Source organism: Magallana gigas, chromosome 5 (assembly GCF_963853765.1).
Source record: "Magallana gigas chromosome 5, xbMagGiga1.1, whole genome shotgun sequence".
Classification (NCBI taxonomy): Eukaryota; Metazoa; Mollusca; class Bivalvia; order Ostreida; family Ostreidae; genus Magallana; species Magallana gigas.
Genome location: NC_088857.1, coordinates 55,324,119 through 55,344,016, shown reverse-complemented (window position 1 = coordinate 55,344,016; position 19,898 = coordinate 55,324,119). Strand labels below are relative to the sequence as shown.

At 35.2% G+C, this 19,898-nt stretch overlaps 3 protein-coding genes across 3 annotated transcripts; 2 read left to right on the top strand and 1 right to left on the bottom strand.

Annotated features, from left to right (window-relative positions):
- Positions 1-2,142: 2,142 nt before the first annotated feature.
- Positions 2,143-4,083, top strand: LOC105317153 (holothin acyltransferase). The gene is made up of 3 exons (XM_066083678.1): positions 2,143-2,304; positions 2,615-2,799; positions 3,281-4,083. Exons 1-3 carry the CDS (start codon positions 2,225-2,227, stop codon positions 3,985-3,987), a joined length of 972 nt encoding a protein of 323 aa, XP_065939750.1. The 5' UTR covers positions 2,143-2,224; the 3' UTR covers positions 3,988-4,083.
- A 1,045-nt stretch (positions 4,084-5,128) lies between these two features.
- LOC105317155 (pyruvate dehydrogenase protein X component, mitochondrial) lies at positions 5,129-11,545 on the bottom strand. The gene is made up of 11 exons (XM_011413697.4): positions 11,370-11,545; positions 9,698-9,775; positions 9,422-9,522; positions 8,966-9,135; positions 8,740-8,841; positions 8,138-8,369; positions 7,952-8,027; positions 6,998-7,059; positions 6,408-6,566; positions 5,907-5,971; positions 5,129-5,726 (listed from the first exon to the last, which is right to left on the bottom strand). Exons 1-11 carry the CDS (start codon positions 11,509-11,511, stop codon positions 5,489-5,491), a joined length of 1,425 nt encoding a protein of 474 aa, XP_011411999.3. The 5' UTR covers positions 11,512-11,545; the 3' UTR covers positions 5,129-5,488.
- A 49-nt stretch (positions 11,546-11,594) lies between these two features.
- LOC117680723 (low molecular weight phosphotyrosine protein phosphatase) lies at positions 11,595-19,120 on the top strand. The gene is made up of 6 exons (XM_066083676.1): positions 11,595-11,779; positions 12,502-12,575; positions 13,087-13,206; positions 14,810-14,871; positions 14,994-15,096; positions 18,310-19,120. Exons 1-6 carry the CDS (start codon positions 11,728-11,730, stop codon positions 18,385-18,387), a joined length of 489 nt encoding a protein of 162 aa, XP_065939748.1. The 5' UTR covers positions 11,595-11,727; the 3' UTR covers positions 18,388-19,120.
- The last annotated feature ends 778 nt before the right edge of the window (positions 19,121-19,898 follow it).

Here is a 19,898-nt window from a genome sequence, read left to right as displayed (position 1 = left end):
GTTCGGATTGGATCACTCTCATGATAAACGTTGACAAGAACAGTCTTTGCACATGATCGTCCTGAAAAGTTGTCACCACAAACGGCAGTACACTAGTTGTTGATATCGTGTCTCCTGTTGTCAAATCTTACAGAGGCTCCAAGTGGCTCCCCACCGTCAAGTCTTGGAGTGGTTCCTTGATGAGCTTGATGGTACTTGGACGTAGTATGCATAGCTGTGTTGTGTCTTTCACTACCACATCCTAAGCATTTCACATTAGCATCCACATGAGCTCTGGACTCGCAGCATTTGTAACAAAAGTTGTTGTCACGTAATATTTGTTTTCTTTCTCTCAGTGGTTTCTTTCTGAAGTTTCTGCACTGGTTGAGTGTGTGTGGAGCGTTATATAATGGACAGTTTGGTGATGCTGTAAATTCAGTTTTCTTGACATTCACTTTTCTGTTTTTTCGGTTTGGTTTCCAGATATCATATTTTTCACACGAAAGACTTGGGTCATTCAAAGTAGTTGCTGCTTCACTGACGAAATCGCACAGAACATGAAATCCAACACCTCAGTCAACAACCGTGTTACCAGGAACCATGGAAAGGATTGAAGATGCTGTTGTGGAATTCCTATACCGCTATTCAATCCAAAGAGAGACAACTCCAAGCTAAAAACCAACAGTTGCATGAAAGAAACAAGTATATCTTACAGCAAAATGAGCAATTAAAAAGGACGGAAGCTGCTGCAAATAGCTCAAACGAACAACATGAACACATTGAAGTAGTAAATGTTGACGATAAAAACTGCAGCCAGACATCCTCCTCATCCACCTTCACTGCCTCAACCTCTTCCAGCCACCCACAACACCAAGAAGAACCTATATTCCCAAAATCCCAGCGCCACAACTCCCAAAGTTTGATGGTAGAGGATAAGCAACGGAATGGTCATTTATGGCTTTTATCTCCTTTGCCAATATCCCTGCAGTGAGAGTCATCCATTTGCTACATTTTTACTTAACAGGGATTTCCTTACAATGGTTCACATTCTTGGATCCCGTAAAAAAATTCCTTGGACATCTTTAAATAGGCCTTTTTCGATCGGTTCAAGCCATCCTCTCCCATTAACAAAGACCTTCTGAGGATACAACAACAACCAGAAGAAGGTGTGAAGGAGTATTTATACAGAGTACGAAAATTGGCCACTGATTCCACCATGGAAGAGTTAGCAGTGACGAAGTTAGCCAAGGATGGATTCATCAAAGACTCTGAGAACTTGGACGAATAAGTTATTTGTTCGGACGAATTACGATTTTTCGGACGAACATTTGTTTGGACGAATAAGTTATTTGTTCAGACGAATTACGATTTGTTCGGACGACTTAAGATTTGTTCGGACGAATAAGTTATTTGTTCGGACGAATCACGATTTGTTCGGACGGGTAGACTTAAATATACTTCCAAAAATTCTTTCCTACCAAAATTTTTTTCCCTCCAAATCAGGAAATTCCTAATCCGTGGGGGGGGGGGGGGGGGGGTGTTACTTCTATTTGACTCCTCATTTCCTTATTTTCATATCAATTTTTTACTTACTTCCAAAAAAGTGGGGGGGGGGCAACTCCGTTATGATTCTTTTTTTATATGTAAATTTTAAAAAATTTGTTGCTGCGAGAAAAAGTGGGGGGGCCAGGCCCCCCCCCCCCCCCCCCCCGATGCTACGTGCCTGTATTTATAACTGATGGCATTTGTCAAAAACAACGGGTGGCCACGAGATACCTAAAATATTGCAACCCTTAAACGATAAGCGTGTGATAATCATTGAGACGTCTTAAATAAATTTACACAAAATTGAACGTTTACGCTATCCTATTGGTTCATATATATATATATATATATATATATATATATATATATATATATATATATATATATATTATATATATATATATATATATATATATATATATATATATATATATATATATATATATATATATATATAAGGGAGCATATTTGCAAGTGTAAATAAAAAGTTTATTTCGCTTGAATTGCAAATCGTCATTTCAGTTTTTGTTTACAAGCGATTATTTTTCATCATTTCATCTTTTATCGTAATTCTGTATAATCTTTCATGTGAAAATTAACAGCACTTACCGATAATGCGATACCGATTGCATAATTACTTATCTCTAACTTACTGTACCCATGAGATAGCGTCTTGTTGACTAGAACAGTTCTGAAAACTATGACGCTCCGACCCTTTACATTGCGTTTCCAGAAATGCATTCTTTTCTCTCAAAAAAGGATAAATAGGTCCATTCGCAGGTAAGTGTCATGGTTACACGTATCCAAAAAAGGATAGATATATCCATTAAAAGATCATTTCACAGGTAAGTGTTATGGTTACACGTTCCAAAATATCGTTTTATTGGCCGTTTACCAGATATGTAGCTTCGTACCGTTCCTTAACTATTCAAGTATCTAATATAAGGGAAACAAAGATTTTTACAAATCAAAGTAAAAATTTTCTTTCAAATTGTAATAAGCGTTCAAATATTATCTCATAAAGGGGTCTGTATCCTGAGGAAATATTTTTTCGAACACTTTTTAAATTTTATTTTTTGGCTGGTTCCAGTCTAAGTGACAGCACAGAAGACATCCGGTACGAGATCCGGCCCATGAAGCGCGCCGACCTGCCCAGTTTGTATGCCCTCCTGGCAGAGAATAAGTGGAACATGGAGATGTCGTACCTGGAGTGTGTCTTCAATACCGACCCCACGGGACTGGTGGTGGTCGTCAAGGACAACGGGGAGGTCATAGGTCAGTACCATAGAGACCGGTGATTACGGTTGTCATGTTTTAATTAAGAAATAAAAGGCAATGTTTTGATATTTCATTGGGATATAAGCCTGGTTGATTATTTGATGAGTTTCTTTAAGCCGTATGTGAGGTCTTCCCACATGATTTGATCATATACCAACCAATTAAGTCAATATATCTAAAAGGATTCTTTTGAATTCTCGTTTATGTTAATACAGGTATAAATGAAAAATCATTGAAAAACTTGAACTTCATTGTGTTTTTATATAACGAACCACTGAAAATGTTCACTACAGATCAAAATGACGGTTTTGCTCTTCAGTCATTTCTTAAGAGATAAATTTGTAAAATAAATGTAGAGAAACTTATATTAACAAAACTGACAAGTGAGTTTAAATTGCAATAAAATTAGATACTAGTACTTGGGGTCCAGATATTTCGACAGAATTTTTGTTGCATTTCGCTTATTTCCATTCAACAGGTCATAACGGGATCCTTGCTCACAGCGACACCATAGCGTCCTCTGGAATGAATGTCGTAAAGGACGAATACCGGAAGTTGGGGATCGGAAAACAGATGTTCCGGGACGTGATGAAAGTGATGGGAGATAGAAATGTCGGGGGGACTTCGCTATCTAACCGGATCACGTTTTACGCCCAGTTCGGCTGGACCATCAAGTCGTACACCTTCCATTATAACCAAGGACCTGTCAATCCAGAGTTTATAGCAGACGTTCCAGAGGGAGACTTCGAGATCGTCAGTGCACGTGACATTAAGTTTGATGACGTCATTGCATACGACTCCGAGATACATACGGTGCCGAGACCAGTCTACATCAGTAATTGGGCCGAGCACCAGCTAGCCAACACTTACGTGGCCTTAAAGAGTGGACGTGTTGTTGGGTACGGGGTGGTACGTCCGTCTGATGTAGGATACAAGATGTATCCGCTGTATGCTGATGATCCAAAGATTGCTAAAGCTCTGTTCTGTAGACTCGCCTCACACATTCCTGCCGGACATGATCTGATCTTCACTCAGCCTATAGACAATGATCAGGCCAATGCAATGGTCGCCGGCAACAAACTGACGTCCTATCTCTCCATGACAAGACTTTACAATAAGTGGAACATACCGGTGGATATAAAGAGAGTGTATTCAGTTTCCACAACGGAGTATGGAATCATTTAGTGACGACACATCTTGTAGTTTTTTTAATTGTGTAAAACATATATATATACTTAGTTATCATTACATAGATCACTGGCGTCGGAAGCAAATTGAAAGGGGGGGGGGGCTAGACTGATCCTCAGAAATATTGAGAGAAAAAAACCCTAATTCATTCCCAAAATAATGAAAATCTTACTCCGGGGGGGGGGGGGGGGGGGGGAACAGAGTATACCTATAGTTCCAATAAAAAAAAAAATCTTACCTACCAAATTCTCTTTTTTTTTCAAAATAACGAAATTCCTAATCCGGGGGGGGGGGGGGGGCTAGTATGCCTTTGATTTCAACTTTTCGATCTTTCAAACGTACATTACGGAACAATAATGTTTCCTGCGAAAAAAAAGGGGGGGGGGGGCGACTGAACCCTCTATTCTGCTATGTGCCTAATGGTTAGGTCTAACTTAGCAAAAAAAGTGGGGGGGGGGGGGGGGCTAAGCCGACGCCTATGTAGATTAAAGATTGCTTTAGGTGTACAGTAACCGCTGCTATAAGATATAACCACGTGATTGAAAATTGAAAATATTATTACAACAAATAGAAGATTCATGTTTACAACGGCTTGGACACTACTGAACCAGAAGTATTTAGATAAAATTAACATGCACTTGTTCATGCATAATCGATATTTATGGTTGTATGGGAATATCCTATTGCTCTTCCATGATAGTACTTCTAAAATGTCATCAAGCAAATATAGCAGATGAAAGATGCTCTAAGCTGGATCTATTCTGAGCAGATCCTAAGCAAGATAAACTCTTCAAGGGAGTACTCTTGCATAAAATATAGCATTGTGTTTGGGTTTCAACTTAAACATCATTGCATAGACATATTCTGAAGAATACATACGAGGTCATTTCTATTTCAATGTAGTATGCATGAACCAGGTGGATTCACAACTGAAATACTGAGGACATGTATAAACAAAATGAGTAATCATTTGGGCTAATTTGTCACTTTTTGATGCTCTAGTTGAAAATTTGTGAAGAAGTGTTGAATTTTTACATTACTTTTCCTATTTCTTAGTCTGCAGAAACTCAAAAGACTCTGACCATTTTAAAATGACCGACATGCCCAAACAACTTTTGAGACACAAACAATACACTAAAACAATCTTAACCTTTAATTCACATTACTCATTTCTTTTATGTATCAACCAACACTTACTATAAGTCATTAAATGTTAACTTAATTTGTTATTTCATATTACATCCCTACAAATATATCTCATATGTAACAAAACAGCGACCTATACAAGTAAATAACAATGATCAGTACAGCAAACAACTGAGATATTTCCTCCATCACTCTAACGAAAAGACTTAACTTAAAACTTTCAAGTTATGATCTCATGGAAGCAAATACATGTACTCAATATTACATTACAACAACTTAAGCACTAACTGAATATGTTATAAACTTAAATTATAATAAATCAGCCCCAGTCATTCAATAAAAGCCTCCATTCTCAAACCATCAACAAAGACGGGTTTTCCATCACTTGCTGAAATTTCTCCAGAAATTGGGAGGCTTCTGTTTCGTCTATTGCACGACTGTCATACGACATTTTAACGGTGAGATAAGAGCAGGGTTTTCCCTCTGCAGACGGCTTGAGCACAGAGGTCCCCACCGCTAGGACAGCCGTCTGGGGTGGGTTGATGATGGCAGAGAACTCTCCGATACCAAACATTCCTAGGTTAGAGATCCTGCAGTCCAACCCAAAATATTCACATTATTTTGTAATCAAATACTGAAACTGAGTATATATGGCTTTCACATTGATAGGGTAACTTTTTGATATATGTTATAAGAAAAATGAAATATAGCATACAGATAAGGTACAAACTGAATAAATATTTACAGGAACAAAATTTCATAAAACTTACGTGAATGATCCTCCCTGAAACTCTTGGGGTTGTAACTTTCCATCTCTGGCTTTCACAGCTAATGCCTATAGTAGAAAAGCTAAATTTCATAATCTAAGTATATTTTTTGGATTAATTCAGCACATGTGGCAGGTGCAATCCATTTATTTGCAAGATGTGACTCCTTCAATAGTGGATACTTAATTTCACAAGTGGCTTAAACCGTAGTACATGTAATGACAGATATTTTTTCTCAAACACAATTTTCAAAGAGATGCAAAAAGTAGCTATCAAACAATCTGGCTCAACAAAAACATTGGTCAACTCATTATAAATGAATAATCAAATGAAATTTGACAACAACTTGTTCCAGGAGTGCTATTAAATTGCTCTCCTTCTTGAACCAGTCAAATATTCATCATATTCCTATCTTTTGACAGGAGTATAACAAGAAGCCTTGACAGTATGAATATGTTGCAGCTGTAATTAATGTAGCTTGTTAATACCAAAAATCAAACAAACCTTAGTTGTGGAAGATATCTGTGATAAGCTTAATTCTGCAGCATTCCTAACAATAGGGGTAATGAGTCCGCTATCTGTTGCGACGGCGACCGAGATGTCCACAGTGGGCTGGATCTGGATGCTGTCCCCTGACCAATGGGAGTTCACTTTCTGAACACGCTGTGGAAATTTAAAACATAAATACAAATTGTGCGGTCCTTTCCTAAGTTAAAAAGAGCGATTTTTTTTTTACTCCTTTAGAAATACATATACCGGTACTTTAAAATTTAATCTTTTTTCTTACACCAACTTTTTCATGTACATAAGAAAATAAAAATGTGTAACACCTAATATTTCTCTATTATCAAAATCAACATGTATATCAAAATCAACATGTAAATTTTTTAAATGCAAATAAACAGAAAACATGTATCTTCTAATAATTAATAAATAAGGAAAACATAAAAAAATTTGGTTTCATTAATTTGGATTTTCATGGATACTGACTTGGCATGAACTATTATCTAGATGAATTTATTTTTATTGTTTTTACATTTATCAATCTAGATTTCCTTAAGATATTCATTAAATGAATCATATAAAAGATTTACCTGCAATGAGTAACCCGCTGCCTTCACAATGATATCATTCATTGATATTTTGGTTCCAGAAGCTGAAACAGAGTCAAAACAATTAATGTTAGTGAAGGCAGAACTACTTGCAGCTCACAGTATTAAACAGTTCTAGCCAAAGTACTTAAAGATACTGTAGACCAAGTATGATTATGCATTAATAGAATCAGTCATTATTACGAGTGTGGGATAGTGAAATTCCACCGAGGGGACAAGATTCTCAGTCTAGGATGAGGCTCTGCCTAGCCTTGACCGTGAATCTTGGCTCCAAGGTGGAATTTCACTATCCCACATGAGTATATAATGAATATATTTTCTTGAATTATTTTATGTTAAAAAACAATGTCTTACAACTTTCTGTGAAGATGTTCAAAAGATTACTTTCGGTGTATCTCCCTGCATGCTTAGATTAGTGCAAGTCAAAAAGAGAGCATACGACAGTTTTTTTTCTTCAATAAAAATATGATAAATTGTAATTAATTAAACAAAACAATTACTTGATGGATAACGTCAATCCACCATTTAGCATTTCCCTACAGCAGACAATGTTTGTTTACGTTTTAGTAATACACAGTGTAAGACAGAAAACTCTCACACTGTGTCCCACACAAAGTTGTAAGCAGGGGTATTTTACATGGTTTGAAGATTACTGTGCAATGAATGTAAATTTCCCCCATGTATAAATTACTACTTTAATAAATTGTAAAATGCAACTCTGTAAATAAGGAAAATAACAATTGGCTTGGAGAAATTAATCCCAGCAGAGTAGATCTCAACCGGCCATTTCTGTGCCACTTAATTTACTAATAAATGCACCCAGAGTCTTAAAAAATTACAACAAGCTTAAACAAATACAGAAAATAGCATAAAAAAACCTGCAATGTTTATATAGGTAACCAAAGATGATCGTCATGAGAAAAAGTAAATATTTACCAATAAACTTCTTTCTCAATTTCATAGCATCATCCACCTTACATTCAATGGACACATAGGAATGGGGAATCATTGTCTGAAAGTAAGGAGCAGTAATGGATGAAATTTAACTATCAACTCTGATTTAAATGACACATAATATACAACAGTTGTTTACAGAAAACTAAACATAGATGTGATGGTCACCTTTGACTCTGTAAGACGTTTAGCTATCACCCGCCTCATGTTGGTGGTTTCTATGTCCTGGTAGCCACCCTCTGGTGATACTGTGATGGATGGTGGTACCCTGGTCACTGGGGAACTTGTCGGTGTAGAAGGTGTTGTGGGGGTTGACTTTTGGGGAGAGGGGAGGACTTGAGCAGCTTTTCTTAAATCAATTTTTGTTAGATGCTGTGTCTGAATATACTTCAGAACATCGCTGGAAAATTAAAAATTTAAATAAACTAAAGTTTAGTTTTAAATACCTTAAAGTTTCATTATTACCTTATTGAAATATCAAGGGATGCAACTTTTTAGGTTAAAATGGCTTTTCAACAAGTGCTTGTAAGCAGTGCATGTACTCAAAATTTTGACAAATCTTTTCTATGTTTATATTTTAAAGCAGAGTAACATTGAAAATTCTAGTATTTGCAAGAATGTAAACAAAAAAATCATTATGAAAATGAGTTTCATATTTTGCTATTTCACTTTGAGAACCTCAGAAATCAGAATTACAATCCTTTTTTTTCAAGGTGGGGAAGGGTGTTTTGCATGTTCAGGAATGTAACAATTTGTTGATTAATTCTCACCCCTTGTTGACCATGCCGTGGGGCCCAGTGGCGGGGACCGTCTGAGGACTAGAAATGTTATATTCCTCCATCATCTTTCTTGCTGCAGGACTCATCCTAATCCTTAGAAATCAGATTATAAATTCTTGTTTTAAAATCAAAATTAGAAAATCAAAGAGCAAATCAATACAAGAAAATGAATGTACAAGAAAGAATCCAAGATGCATGTCTAAAACGAATATGGAACCTTGCTGTTGGTTCCCCAGCTGACGGCGCACTGGATGGCTCACTTGACGTAGATGCTTCTGATGATGACTCTGATGATTCTGGTATCTCAGCATTCTGCCAATCCTCGCCTTCCTCAACCATCACAGCTATCATGGAGCCTATTTTCACATTTTTGGAGTTCTCTGCTTTCTGAGTAAAAATTCATGATAGTAAAATTTATTATACATACCTGGTACCTCTATCACTTTCAGATCTTAACTTGCATCATAATTTATCAATCAACATAGTCTAATTTCTCTAAGAGTCCCATTATTAAAATATATGACAGATAACATTTAATGAACATTCTGAATCTCTTGAACTTGATGGCTTAAGAAACAGCATGATATTATTCAGTATATGCTTAGCCTTATGAAGTCTTTTCCAAAACTACAAAAAATTCTAATATTAAAGTATTAGAATATGCTTGCAATACCAGAATTTTGGCCAGTATACCCTCCTCTTCTATGTCAAACGTAATAACCGCTTTGTCTGTCTGGATATCACACAACATGTCTCCAGGGGAAATGGGGTCACCTACAGAAAGGAAGCAGGGTTTTTACATGCAAGCTAATGTACATATATTCTACAATATCATATAGTGCATAAATTCCAGGCTAATGATTTAAATAACATTAACTTTGTTGATAAAAGCTTATCAGAGTGTAAATCATAAATGTTGATGCATTATAGTTGCTTTTTGACACCCTACCTTCCTTTTTGTGCCATTTAACTATTGTTCCCTCAGTCATTGTGGGTGAAAGAGCCGGCATGGCCACTGGGATGGATGCTTAAAATACAAAAAGATTGGAACTGTGAAACGGTAAATCTTACTTCAGAAATGGTTCAACAGCTGTTCAATAATTATATTGAGTGAAAATATTGTGGATTTCAAATTATTGCAGCATTCAATATGAACTATAATTGACAATCAATTATGCGTTCATTTTTAAATGAATTAAACCAAAGACATAAGTTAGTATATACCTCCCTGATTAAGGTGGTATGGGATACCTCCTTGTTGTGACTTATCATTTATCGAATTAATTAATAAAATCAAGATGATTTCATAGATCCTTACTCAAAACTGTCATCTAACAGCATAGCGCAGTGGCTAGAGGCTTCACTACAAATCTGTGTGTCATAAGCTCAAATCCTGCTACGCGCTAAGGATTTTAAAATTTCAAAATTTCAAAAAACGTTTTAAAATGTATTTTGATTAAATATTGTAATAGTAGAAAATTCTAAATCGGTGAAAATATTTCAGATATACCGTTCTTTAATCCACAATAACATCGTCCACCTTAAACAGTTAAAAACTGAAAATCACAGAATCTCTCATTAAGGTCGGTAGCGGGTTTAAAATTTTGCGCCCTCTGCTCAGGGTATTGCGCATTACTGTTGTAAAACACAAATTTAAAGTAAAATGTTCAATGATACGGGTTATCATGAAACGTTTATATTTCTGAAAAATTACTTATCAAAAAATTATTTAAATGAAATGAATCGTTAGAATAATGTCAGAAGTATTTTAATTTTTTCGCTGCTTCTTCAAAATCAACGTTATTGTCGTCGGAGTCAACGTCTTAGGATGACGTCAGTTGAGACTCTGACGTAACAATTGACAAAAATTAACGTTGTGCATTTTCTATTACAGCATCAATAATTAAAATCAAAACTATAATTTGCAAAATAAAAACATTTTCGCGACCCTTCTACGTTCTGTGTGAGTGGAAATGTATTTTTTCTTCTAATACAAATAAAATTAAATTTGATTCGTAAACATCCTTTTGTTTTACACAATTCAATAATGTAAAATGGCTGGCACAGCACATTTATAGGATCAAACTATGAGGACGGATAGCCTAAAAACCATCAAGTCAATTTCGTTTTAATTTGGCAAAAAGTTTACTTATACGTTAACCTTCCATCGCTGAAAATTTTAAGAAAATCGTATGTTTGTAATTTTTTTAATATGAAATTGAAAATGAAAACTCTCATTTTCCTGTATAATCCTATATAAAATGTCCGTGATGAATCGGACATACGACCAAAATTTGAGCGCGACAAACAGATAAACTATCCGGTCAATTTACTTTATATTTTGTACATAGTTTACTCATAAGATGACATTTCACTGTAAAAAATTTAAAGGAAATCGTATGTTTGAAACATTCTCCCCGAGACTCCTTAATAGCCACTTTGAATATTCAGTCAGTCCCCAGTAACATGCATGCATGTCATTTGCAAACATGAATATACTCTTTGGTGTCTCAATCCTCAAAACTAATTTACGAAACACATGAATTCGTTTAATAAATAAAACAGAGGAAATTCGATCAAACCAGGCTGCATGACAAAACATACACAAAAAAGAAAATTACCATCAACATTCCTATTCAAATGAAAGGACCTTATCTCAGAAGTAGAGCGCTGCACAATGTTACACGGATCATAATGCAATATTCTTCGAAAGCCCGTAAATTGTATTGATCTGCGGCCAAAGTGACCGAATGCAGACGCCATTTTCCGTGACAGGAAACGACGTCTATGAAACGTTTATATTCAAGTAGAACATAGACAAATTCTTTACATCTTAGCAACGCTGATCATCGTGAGAAGAGAAAGTGAAAATAGTGAATGAGTCAGATGATGTCTGATTCTTGGTTTTGGTGCTCCCAATTGATTTAAATCTAACCGATTTTATTTGGTCTTAACAGTTTTTCAGATTGCTGTAACCAAATGGCAGATATTGAAACTGCCAAGCCATTTTCCGTCCTATTTGTATGTTTAGGTAAGTTAACAAACTGAGTACTGGCAAACTGTAAGGTACGTTTGTCCAAAATGTTATTTACGTTTTAAGTACGTCTAAATTTAAGGGCCATGGGGACTCTCTCTCTCTCTCTCTCTCTCTCTCTCTCTCTCTCTCTCTCTCTCTCTCTCTCTCTCGCATTTTAAGTGTAAAATGAATTAAAATTGATTCTCTATTTTTTTGTGGAATTAAAAGAGTTTTTATTTATCATGGCTGTTCACTCCCCCCCACCCCTCAATTTTTTCTTAATTACTTCATACGTATGACAAATCAATTAAATCAAGGACACATGCAACGTTCCTTAGTTTTAGATAATTTCTTCTTAATTTGTATTTAAACCTGTTAATGCCCAAAAATTCTATAACTCTATAACATCAGAGTATAAGTTTGAATTACGTAGTGGAAAACTTCACATTGCAGAGATAAAAAAATAGAACATAATGGAAGATATGTCGCGTCTGACCTTCAATAAAAAACAATATGTATATTGTATCGTGTCTACAGTGTATAGATATGAATTAATTGTGTAGTTTTGGAGGGGATGGGGCATAGGATGGACAAGAGAATCCTACAAATACCAAAATTGCAATCATACCTGTTACTATATTTTCAATAGCCAAAATGATTTGTACACTATTAGTTATCATGCTCGCATTCATATTTGGGGGAAAATGATAAAGACAACTTTGATTTATATTTGATAGGAAACACATGTCGATCCACAATGTCAGAGGGTATATTGCGTCATTTAGTCAAGGCAAGGGGCCTACAGGATAAAGTGAGTACCACCATTCAGGGACATATAGTGATATACTGTATATTTACTAGGTATAGTATATATATATATATACCATTACTTGTTTTAGCCTTTGTTTATGGCTAACGCTAGGTGTTCATCTCGGTATAGCTTTATGTGAACAATCAGATTGAGAAAAACTTTATTAACCGCCCCTGTAAAACATCTTCGCTAGCCAAGGGTGACGATCCACGGTGTTTAATTCTCTATATGGGTTATGGTTGAGTAGAGAAACACAGTGCAGGAACATCACCCTTGGCTAGCAAAGATGTGTTCAAAGAGACCATGTATTGACAAATACAAATATTTAAATGACATAAACACGGTTGCTGGTTACGCTAAAGTAATGTGTAGTTATATACTTGGTACAACATAATTTAATTTCATAAAACATGTGCTGCATGCATTGAAGTGTAAACCTTACATAAACCATTACTTCTTTATATAAAATTCTAGTTAGGTCTTGCTTTATGGATATTATTTGTTTATTTAGTGGGTTATAGATAGTGCTGGTATTGCTGATTGGCACAAAGGCAAACCCCCAGATGAGTTTACAGTGGCAATGTTAGAGAGGAACGGTATGATGGATGGCTACCACCACAGAGCCAGACAGGTGACTGTCTCAGCATCATAAAGTCTTACATAAAAATATAACTTAGTCAGGGATTCTATTTTTCACTGAGTATTTCATTGATATGAGATGGGCATTCAGTCGTGGCTCATTGAAATCAATAACATTTGTCCTACTGTTATGCTTTCCCTATTTACTGGGAATTAGATGTGCATATTTTGCTTGAGATCAGCATAATTTCAGCTTGTTGTGATGAAAGACATATATAGACAGTGATAATACACCGAAAGTTCAAATACTTGTTCAATGGCTCTAAGCTTATTAAGGCTCAGAAGAAACCTAGGCAAGGCAAGGAGCCATTTCTATATACGAGGGTTGTTCGGAAATTATTGAGACATTTTCTCTTATTCTTTTAATAAAAAAGATAAACTCTTGAAATTTCACCAAAACGTAAATCAGGATAAAGATTATCAATGTGAAAAGTTTCCTGTCCATGGCATGAAAAGATCATTCCTGGTAAGCTGACCAACGTGCCTTCGTCCAGTGACCCGGCGCAACCGCAAACTTTTCGCAACGTCATTTTATCGCTTCTTATTGCGCCAGTGTTTTAAACACCTTATAAACGAACGGAAATAATAATGATTCTTTATTTCTCATCTTTTGTTTTCATTTCAAGATGTCATCATTTACATTTTCTCTCATTCTTGTTAATTTTTTTTTTGGGGGGGGGGGGTCGTGTTATTGTTACCCGAAAGTCTAATTACTGCGAATGTCTCCTGCAGTCATTTTTTATATATATTTTAAAATTTTTGACAACGGTTAGTGTGTCAAAAGTACTTGATAACTAATCCCTAAGGCCTAATTCTAGTTAAACAATAGTGAAAAAAATATAATGAACTGAAGCTCTGTACCTTGTCTTGTCATCGTATAGTTATTTTAAGCAATTGCTTGGCCTTAAAAGGTCTTCTTCAGATATTTCCACCAGTTTGACGGTTTTCAATGCGCCGCCATGACGTCAAAATTCAATGTAAAGTCGTTCTCAGATTTCTATTGTTTGGTAAATATGTGTGTACCATATTCGTATTTCAACTCGAACATCAGTGAAACTTAATCAAAAGTTAGTTGCAAAGAATAGCAAAATGAACATATTTAATTTGATTTCTTTAATCATTAACTGTAATTCTACGGACACTTATAAAATAGATGTTAAAGTTGTTAAATCTCCGGGTTCATGGCTGCGCCGGGTACCCCGACCACCGACTTGTTTATATATCGTTGTAAACACAATATTAAATAATCTTTTTATATTACTTTGTTTTTTTATTTGTTGGCGTTTATTCAGTGACGATGCCAATTTTCAATTAGAAAAGAAAAAATTCGAGTTGTCTCAATAATTTCCGAACAACCCTCGTATATCTCAGTAAAATATATTATCAGCTGTTAAATGCTGGCAACTCTTAACTAAACTCTTAACTAGTTGTTGGGAATTTTAGTATTTCTTTTTAAAGATAAGACTTGGTGTTCACAAATGTTTAGTGCAAGTTAAAGCAAAAATATTAATTGTATCTCTAACATGTCTTTATTGGATTTTTAGTAATTGCTAGGAGATTATAGTGAAGTTATGTACTTGTTTCTTGATTTTTAGATAACGAAAGAAGATTTTGCAGAGTTTAAATATATTCTGGGTATGGACAATTACAACATCCGGTAGGTCAGCTTTCTTGTTCTGTAACAAATCTAACACATTTTGTTTAGACCTTATAACTTTAGAAGTTTTTGATTGACTCTACTTTCTCTGGTTAATTGATATTTCTTTTATTTTATTATAGTTGCCTTCAGGAAATTGCTCCTTTACAGCACTCAGCAAAAGTCAGTTTATTAGGACAATACGAAATAGATGGAGAGAAACAACAAATTGATGATCCATACATGGCAAGTATCTTTTTTCTCTCTCTGTTTCCAATGCCCCTAGTACAAAGGAGGGGGGTGGGATACATTAATCAGTTTACCTATTCATCCGTCTATAGCCAAAAAGCTCAATGTATTTGTAACTTACATCACTTTCATTTGTAAACGGTAAACATCATATGATAAAGCTTGACACACAATGAAAAACATGTTCATATTGTATTTAATGCGGTGGAGAAACCAATTTTAAGTTTATACAAATCTTGCATAATACTGATCAAATTAAGAAAAATTGGTTTAGAAAAAATGTATATTAATTAATTAAAGCATGTAGGGACGAACCAGTACACTATATGATGTAAAAGACAGACTGATTTTCAAAATCTGCTGAATTGACTGGAATTTTTTTTGCAATATATATCTACTCTGTGAATTACATGTATCCCGATTATTGCTTTGTTTTACCATTAGGATTGTGACGTGTATATACCTCCCTGATTGTGTATACATTGCTAAAGTTAAAAAGGAAATTGATATTTTTTGCAGCTAGGTTTAAAAAAAAACTAGTTCTCCATACAAAATTTAATGGCACAAGTGAAGCAGTTCTTTTTAGCTCACCTGAGCTGAAAGCTCAAGTGAGCTATTCTGATCACATTTTGTCCGTCGTCCGTCTGTCCGTCTGTCTGTCTGTCCGTCTGTAAACTTTTTACATTTTGAACTTCTTCTCTAAAACTGCTTATCCAAATTCAACCAAATTTGGCACAAAGCATCCTTATGGGAGGGCAAATATAAATTGCAAAAATAAAAGTCCGATCTGTATTCAAAGCGGAGAAAACCTTGAAACTGTAGAAAAAGGGGGGTGCATTTTTAAAAATCTTCTTCTCAAGAACTACCGAGGCAAATTCAACGTAGTTTAGCATAAATTATCCTTATGGGAAGGAAAATATAAATTGCAAAAATTAAGGGGTAATTTTGTTTCAAATCTAAGTTATTACGAAAATAATAATAAAGGAAAGGCGTGTTTCAATCAGTTTAATAGCATCGGGCTCGGCATCCGATAAAATGGGTAGGCAAGACTTGGCCTGGGCAAAACAAAAGATTGGCAGTTATTAATCTGCCAATCTCATTAAAATTTCAGGATATTTGATAGACTAGTATATTTGTATTCGCTGTAGATATTGCTGCAAAATAATGCGTATTTGGAATTGACGATTGCCGATCTGCCCCGGCATTTATTTTGCCACGGCCCGGTTTTGCATACCCATTTTACCAAGACTCGTACTCCATACTTCTAAAACGAGGTTCTTTGTTTAAAGCAGCCATGACATTATACGAAAAAGGGTCGATCTGACTATGATGAATTTGCTTGTTGTGCAACAGTTCGCGTATGAAGGGAAATTTTGAAACATGAAAAATATATTGGTGCCGATTTTGTGAAGTAAATTGAGGCTAAATATTTCAATGCGTTGACAGTTTTCACACATGACGTTGGTGTTAGCTTGTTCTGATTTTCGTTTCGTTTTCATTATTTATGCTTTGTAACCTGGAAACTATCGTCTGTATTTCGTGATTTTTACGTATCAAATCAAACAGAGACTTCGGTAAATCAAACAGTTACGTTAACTGTTTACCTGCGCAAATTAAGCAAAATCTGATGTAGGGGTACTGAAACACAATTCATTCTATCGGTAATTCGGCATTATCTTTTGCGTAATGGTAGATTAATGCAATAGGTTTTGTTGAGATGCTCGACATTTTCTCTAGTTTATTCAGTTTAAATAGAGTTTGATATCGCTTACGGAAATATGTAGGTATATACATGTATATATATAATTCATTATACATGTAGTGCATGTTTCTTGTGTTTAATTGTTTACAATTTCTATTTACTAACCATATTTGAGTGTTAAGCTTCGAATTATAAGCAAGATACAGAGATTAGCTCACAATTCTATGTTTGTACACAGATCTTAAAAGCTAAAGATTAAAAAAGTAACAAAAAATTGTCAATATTTATTACGAAAATTTTCAAAATCTGTTCTTCCAGAAACCAACTTATTGAATTGTAAACTTAACCTTTTTAGCTCACCTGAGGATGGGGCCACAATGGGGGGGGGGGGGGGGTCGAAGTTTAACAAGTGAATATATAGATTAAATCTTTAGAAATCTTCTTCTCAGAAACTAATCGGCCAGGAAAGCTGAAACTTGTGTGGAAGCATCCTTAGGTAGTGAAGATTCAAATTTGTGAAAATCATGACCCCCAGGGGTAGGGTGGGGCCACAATGGGGGATCGGCGTTTTACATAGGAATCCACAGTAAATCTTTAAAAATCTTCTTCTCAGAAACTATTCAGCCAGGAAAGCTGACACTTGTGCGGAAGCATCCTCAGGTAGTGTAAATTCAAAGTTGTGAAAATCATGACACCCGGGGGTAGGGTGGGGCCACAATGGGGGATCGAAGTTTAACATATGATTATATACAGTAAATCTTTAAAAATCTTCTTCTCAGAAACTAATTAGCCAGGTAAGCTAAAACTTGTGTGGAAGCATCCTCAGGTAGTGTTGATTCAAATTTGTGAAAATCATGACCCCTGGGGGTAAGTTTGGGCCACAATGGGAGGTCGATGTTTTACATAGGAATAAACAGAGTTATTCTTTAAAAATCTTCTTCTCAGAAACTAATCAGCCAGGAAAGCTGAAACTTGTGTGAAAGCATCCTCAGGTAGTGTAGATTCAAAGTTGTGAAAATAATGATCCCCAGGGGTAGGGTGGGGCGTCAATGGGGGGGGGGGGTGTCAAAGTTTAACAAAGGAATATATAGGGCAAATCTTTAAAAACTAATCAGCCAGATGATTCTTTATAATTGTTAAGACTTTGGCCCCAGGACAATTCTTTGGCCTCACGAGAAGGTTCAGAGTTTGATGTACGTTTATATCCCATATATAAACTATTGTTACGGATCTTTTTTAGAACTGCAATACTCAACATATGATATGGCTATAAAATCATCCTGTTAGAAAAGGGACTAATGATTATAAACATAAGAATATCCAGGGGAAAATGGATTTTATTTATACAGGATTTACATGAATTATTGTACATTGTCCAGATAGTTTGTATTATGACTCCATTGAGCTGATTTTATCATACCTATTGTTCCTCAGGTGAGCGATGTGGCCCATGGGCCTCTTGTTTAGATTAAAGTATCTTAAAATTATTTTCTCTTTTTCATTTGCAGGCTGACATAGAAGTGTTTGAGGAGGTGTACGCAAAGTGCCTGAGGTGTTGTCAGAGGTTTCTAGATTCTCAGGAGTAGAAGCCGATTCCATGCACAGAACTACAGCCCTACATGTACGTTGAATGGGTAACAATGTATGAAGAAGCTGTTGCAAAGTTGACTACCCAAGTATACACTGTGATATGTAGACATATCATTTACATGAGTTATAATTTTACAGGATTTGTAGAGCAGCTTGATTCTCAAAGAGCCTTTTTATTGGTTTTTCTACACCTCTGAAAACCCCTTATCCATCTCAGTGATGTATCTAGTGTCACAGTAGAATTTCTCTTCATCACTGCTAAATTAATCACACATCATTTTAATTGTCAAATGAATTCTTTTTTTTCTTTTTTTCAATACAAATATATCTTTGCCATCCACTCACATCACACCACTCACACACAAGTTGGGAAAGTAAACATAAAAGTTATACATGGTAAGGCCTTAATTACTACATATTATTCCACTTCTAAGAGCCATGCCCATTTTGATCATTTTTTTCGGTAAAATCGGCAGAAAATACTGCTCATTATTTCCGAAAGTGACTGAGAAAAAGTGTTAATTTATTGTTTTTTAGTGTTAATTATTAATTAAAGCTTTAAGAATACTCACCTTAAAACTTTATTGGGGTTTAGCTCTGCAGTGCCCTATGGTAATCAGTCTGTCCATCCATCTGCTCAGTCAACATTACTTATCCAGAGCAAATTTAATTCTCTCCCCTTGGCCCAATCTGGCTCAAAACAAAGTCCTCTAAAATGCTTTTCGTCCTTACGTTCTAATGATGTTAAATTTATTGATGAAATATTCATCAAGCAAGTTTTGGATAGAAAAAAAATCTTCAAAACAAAGGGTGTTTTTTTTTCCACTCAAAAAAATAAGCACAAACATATTAACCTAATCAAAACATTACTCAAACCGAAAGAAATTTATTTTTATACTTCTTTCTTTTAATGATGGAATGAATTTCAGAAACAGTCTGGTATACTGTAGAAACTCAAATGGGAACCTTTGGAACACAGAAGAAATAGTAGTGCCTACTTATATACAAAACATTGTATCATATACGAGAGGCAGTTTTTCAAGTTACACAACTAAAACTCTCTTGATTATTCTGTTCCAAAATTTAGATTAGAACTATTTAATAAATCATTTATTCCTGATACTGTCAGAAGATGGAATGCCCCAAGTCCTAAAACAAAGGAGGCAACCTCTATTAAAATAGTTAAAAAATGTTTATATAATGATATGGTAAAGCCTCAGAAACATCTTTCATTTGAAAAAAGATTTTCAAACAAATTCATACATGATTGAGACACAATTCTGACTTATTCCGCTGCAACTTAATAGCCAGTCCAAACTGTTCGTGTGGCTTAAAGCTATTAGAAGATGCATATCTTTTGTTTTTTTGTCTGTAAAAAATATACAAGCGCTCGGATTCTTTAATGAATAAGCTAATATTCACATTATGTTATGTACACATTATAGACCCACATTTACTGTTATGGGGGGATGATTCTTTGACAAATACACAAAACACTGAAATTTTC

Bases quoted from the DNA above. Each gene is read 5' to 3' on its own strand.
- LOC105317153 (XM_066083678.1), top strand. From the start codon at position 2,225: ATGACGCTCCGACCCTTTACATTGCGTTTCCAGAAATGCATTCTTTTC. The intron at 2,305-2,614 runs GTAAGTGTCATG...GGCTGGTTCCAG, and splicing joins ATAAATAGGTCCATTCGCAG to TCTAAGTGACAGCACAGAAG. The intron at 2,800-3,280 runs GTCAGTACCATA...TCCATTCAACAG, and splicing joins GGACAACGGGGAGGTCATAG to GTCATAACGGGATCCTTGCT.
- LOC105317155 (XM_011413697.4), bottom strand. From the start codon at position 11,511: ATGGCGTCTGCATTCGGTCACTTTGGCCGCAGATCAATACAATTTACG. The intron at 9,523-9,697 runs GTAGGGTGTCAA...TCCTTTCTGTAG, and splicing joins TAAATGGCACAAAAAGGAAG to GTGACCCCATTTCCCCTGGA. The intron at 6,567-6,997 runs GTAAATCTTTTA...AAATTTCCACAG, and splicing joins CAGCGGGTTACTCATTGCAG to CGTGTTCAGAAAGTGAACTC.
- LOC117680723 (XM_066083676.1), top strand. From the start codon at position 11,728: ATGGCAGATATTGAAACTGCCAAGCCATTTTCCGTCCTATTTGTATGT. The intron at 11,780-12,501 runs GTAAGTTAACAA...TATATTTGATAG, and splicing joins CGTCCTATTTGTATGTTTAG to GAAACACATGTCGATCCACA. The intron at 14,872-14,993 runs GTAGGTCAGCTT...ATTTTATTATAG, and splicing joins ATGGACAATTACAACATCCG to TTGCCTTCAGGAAATTGCTC.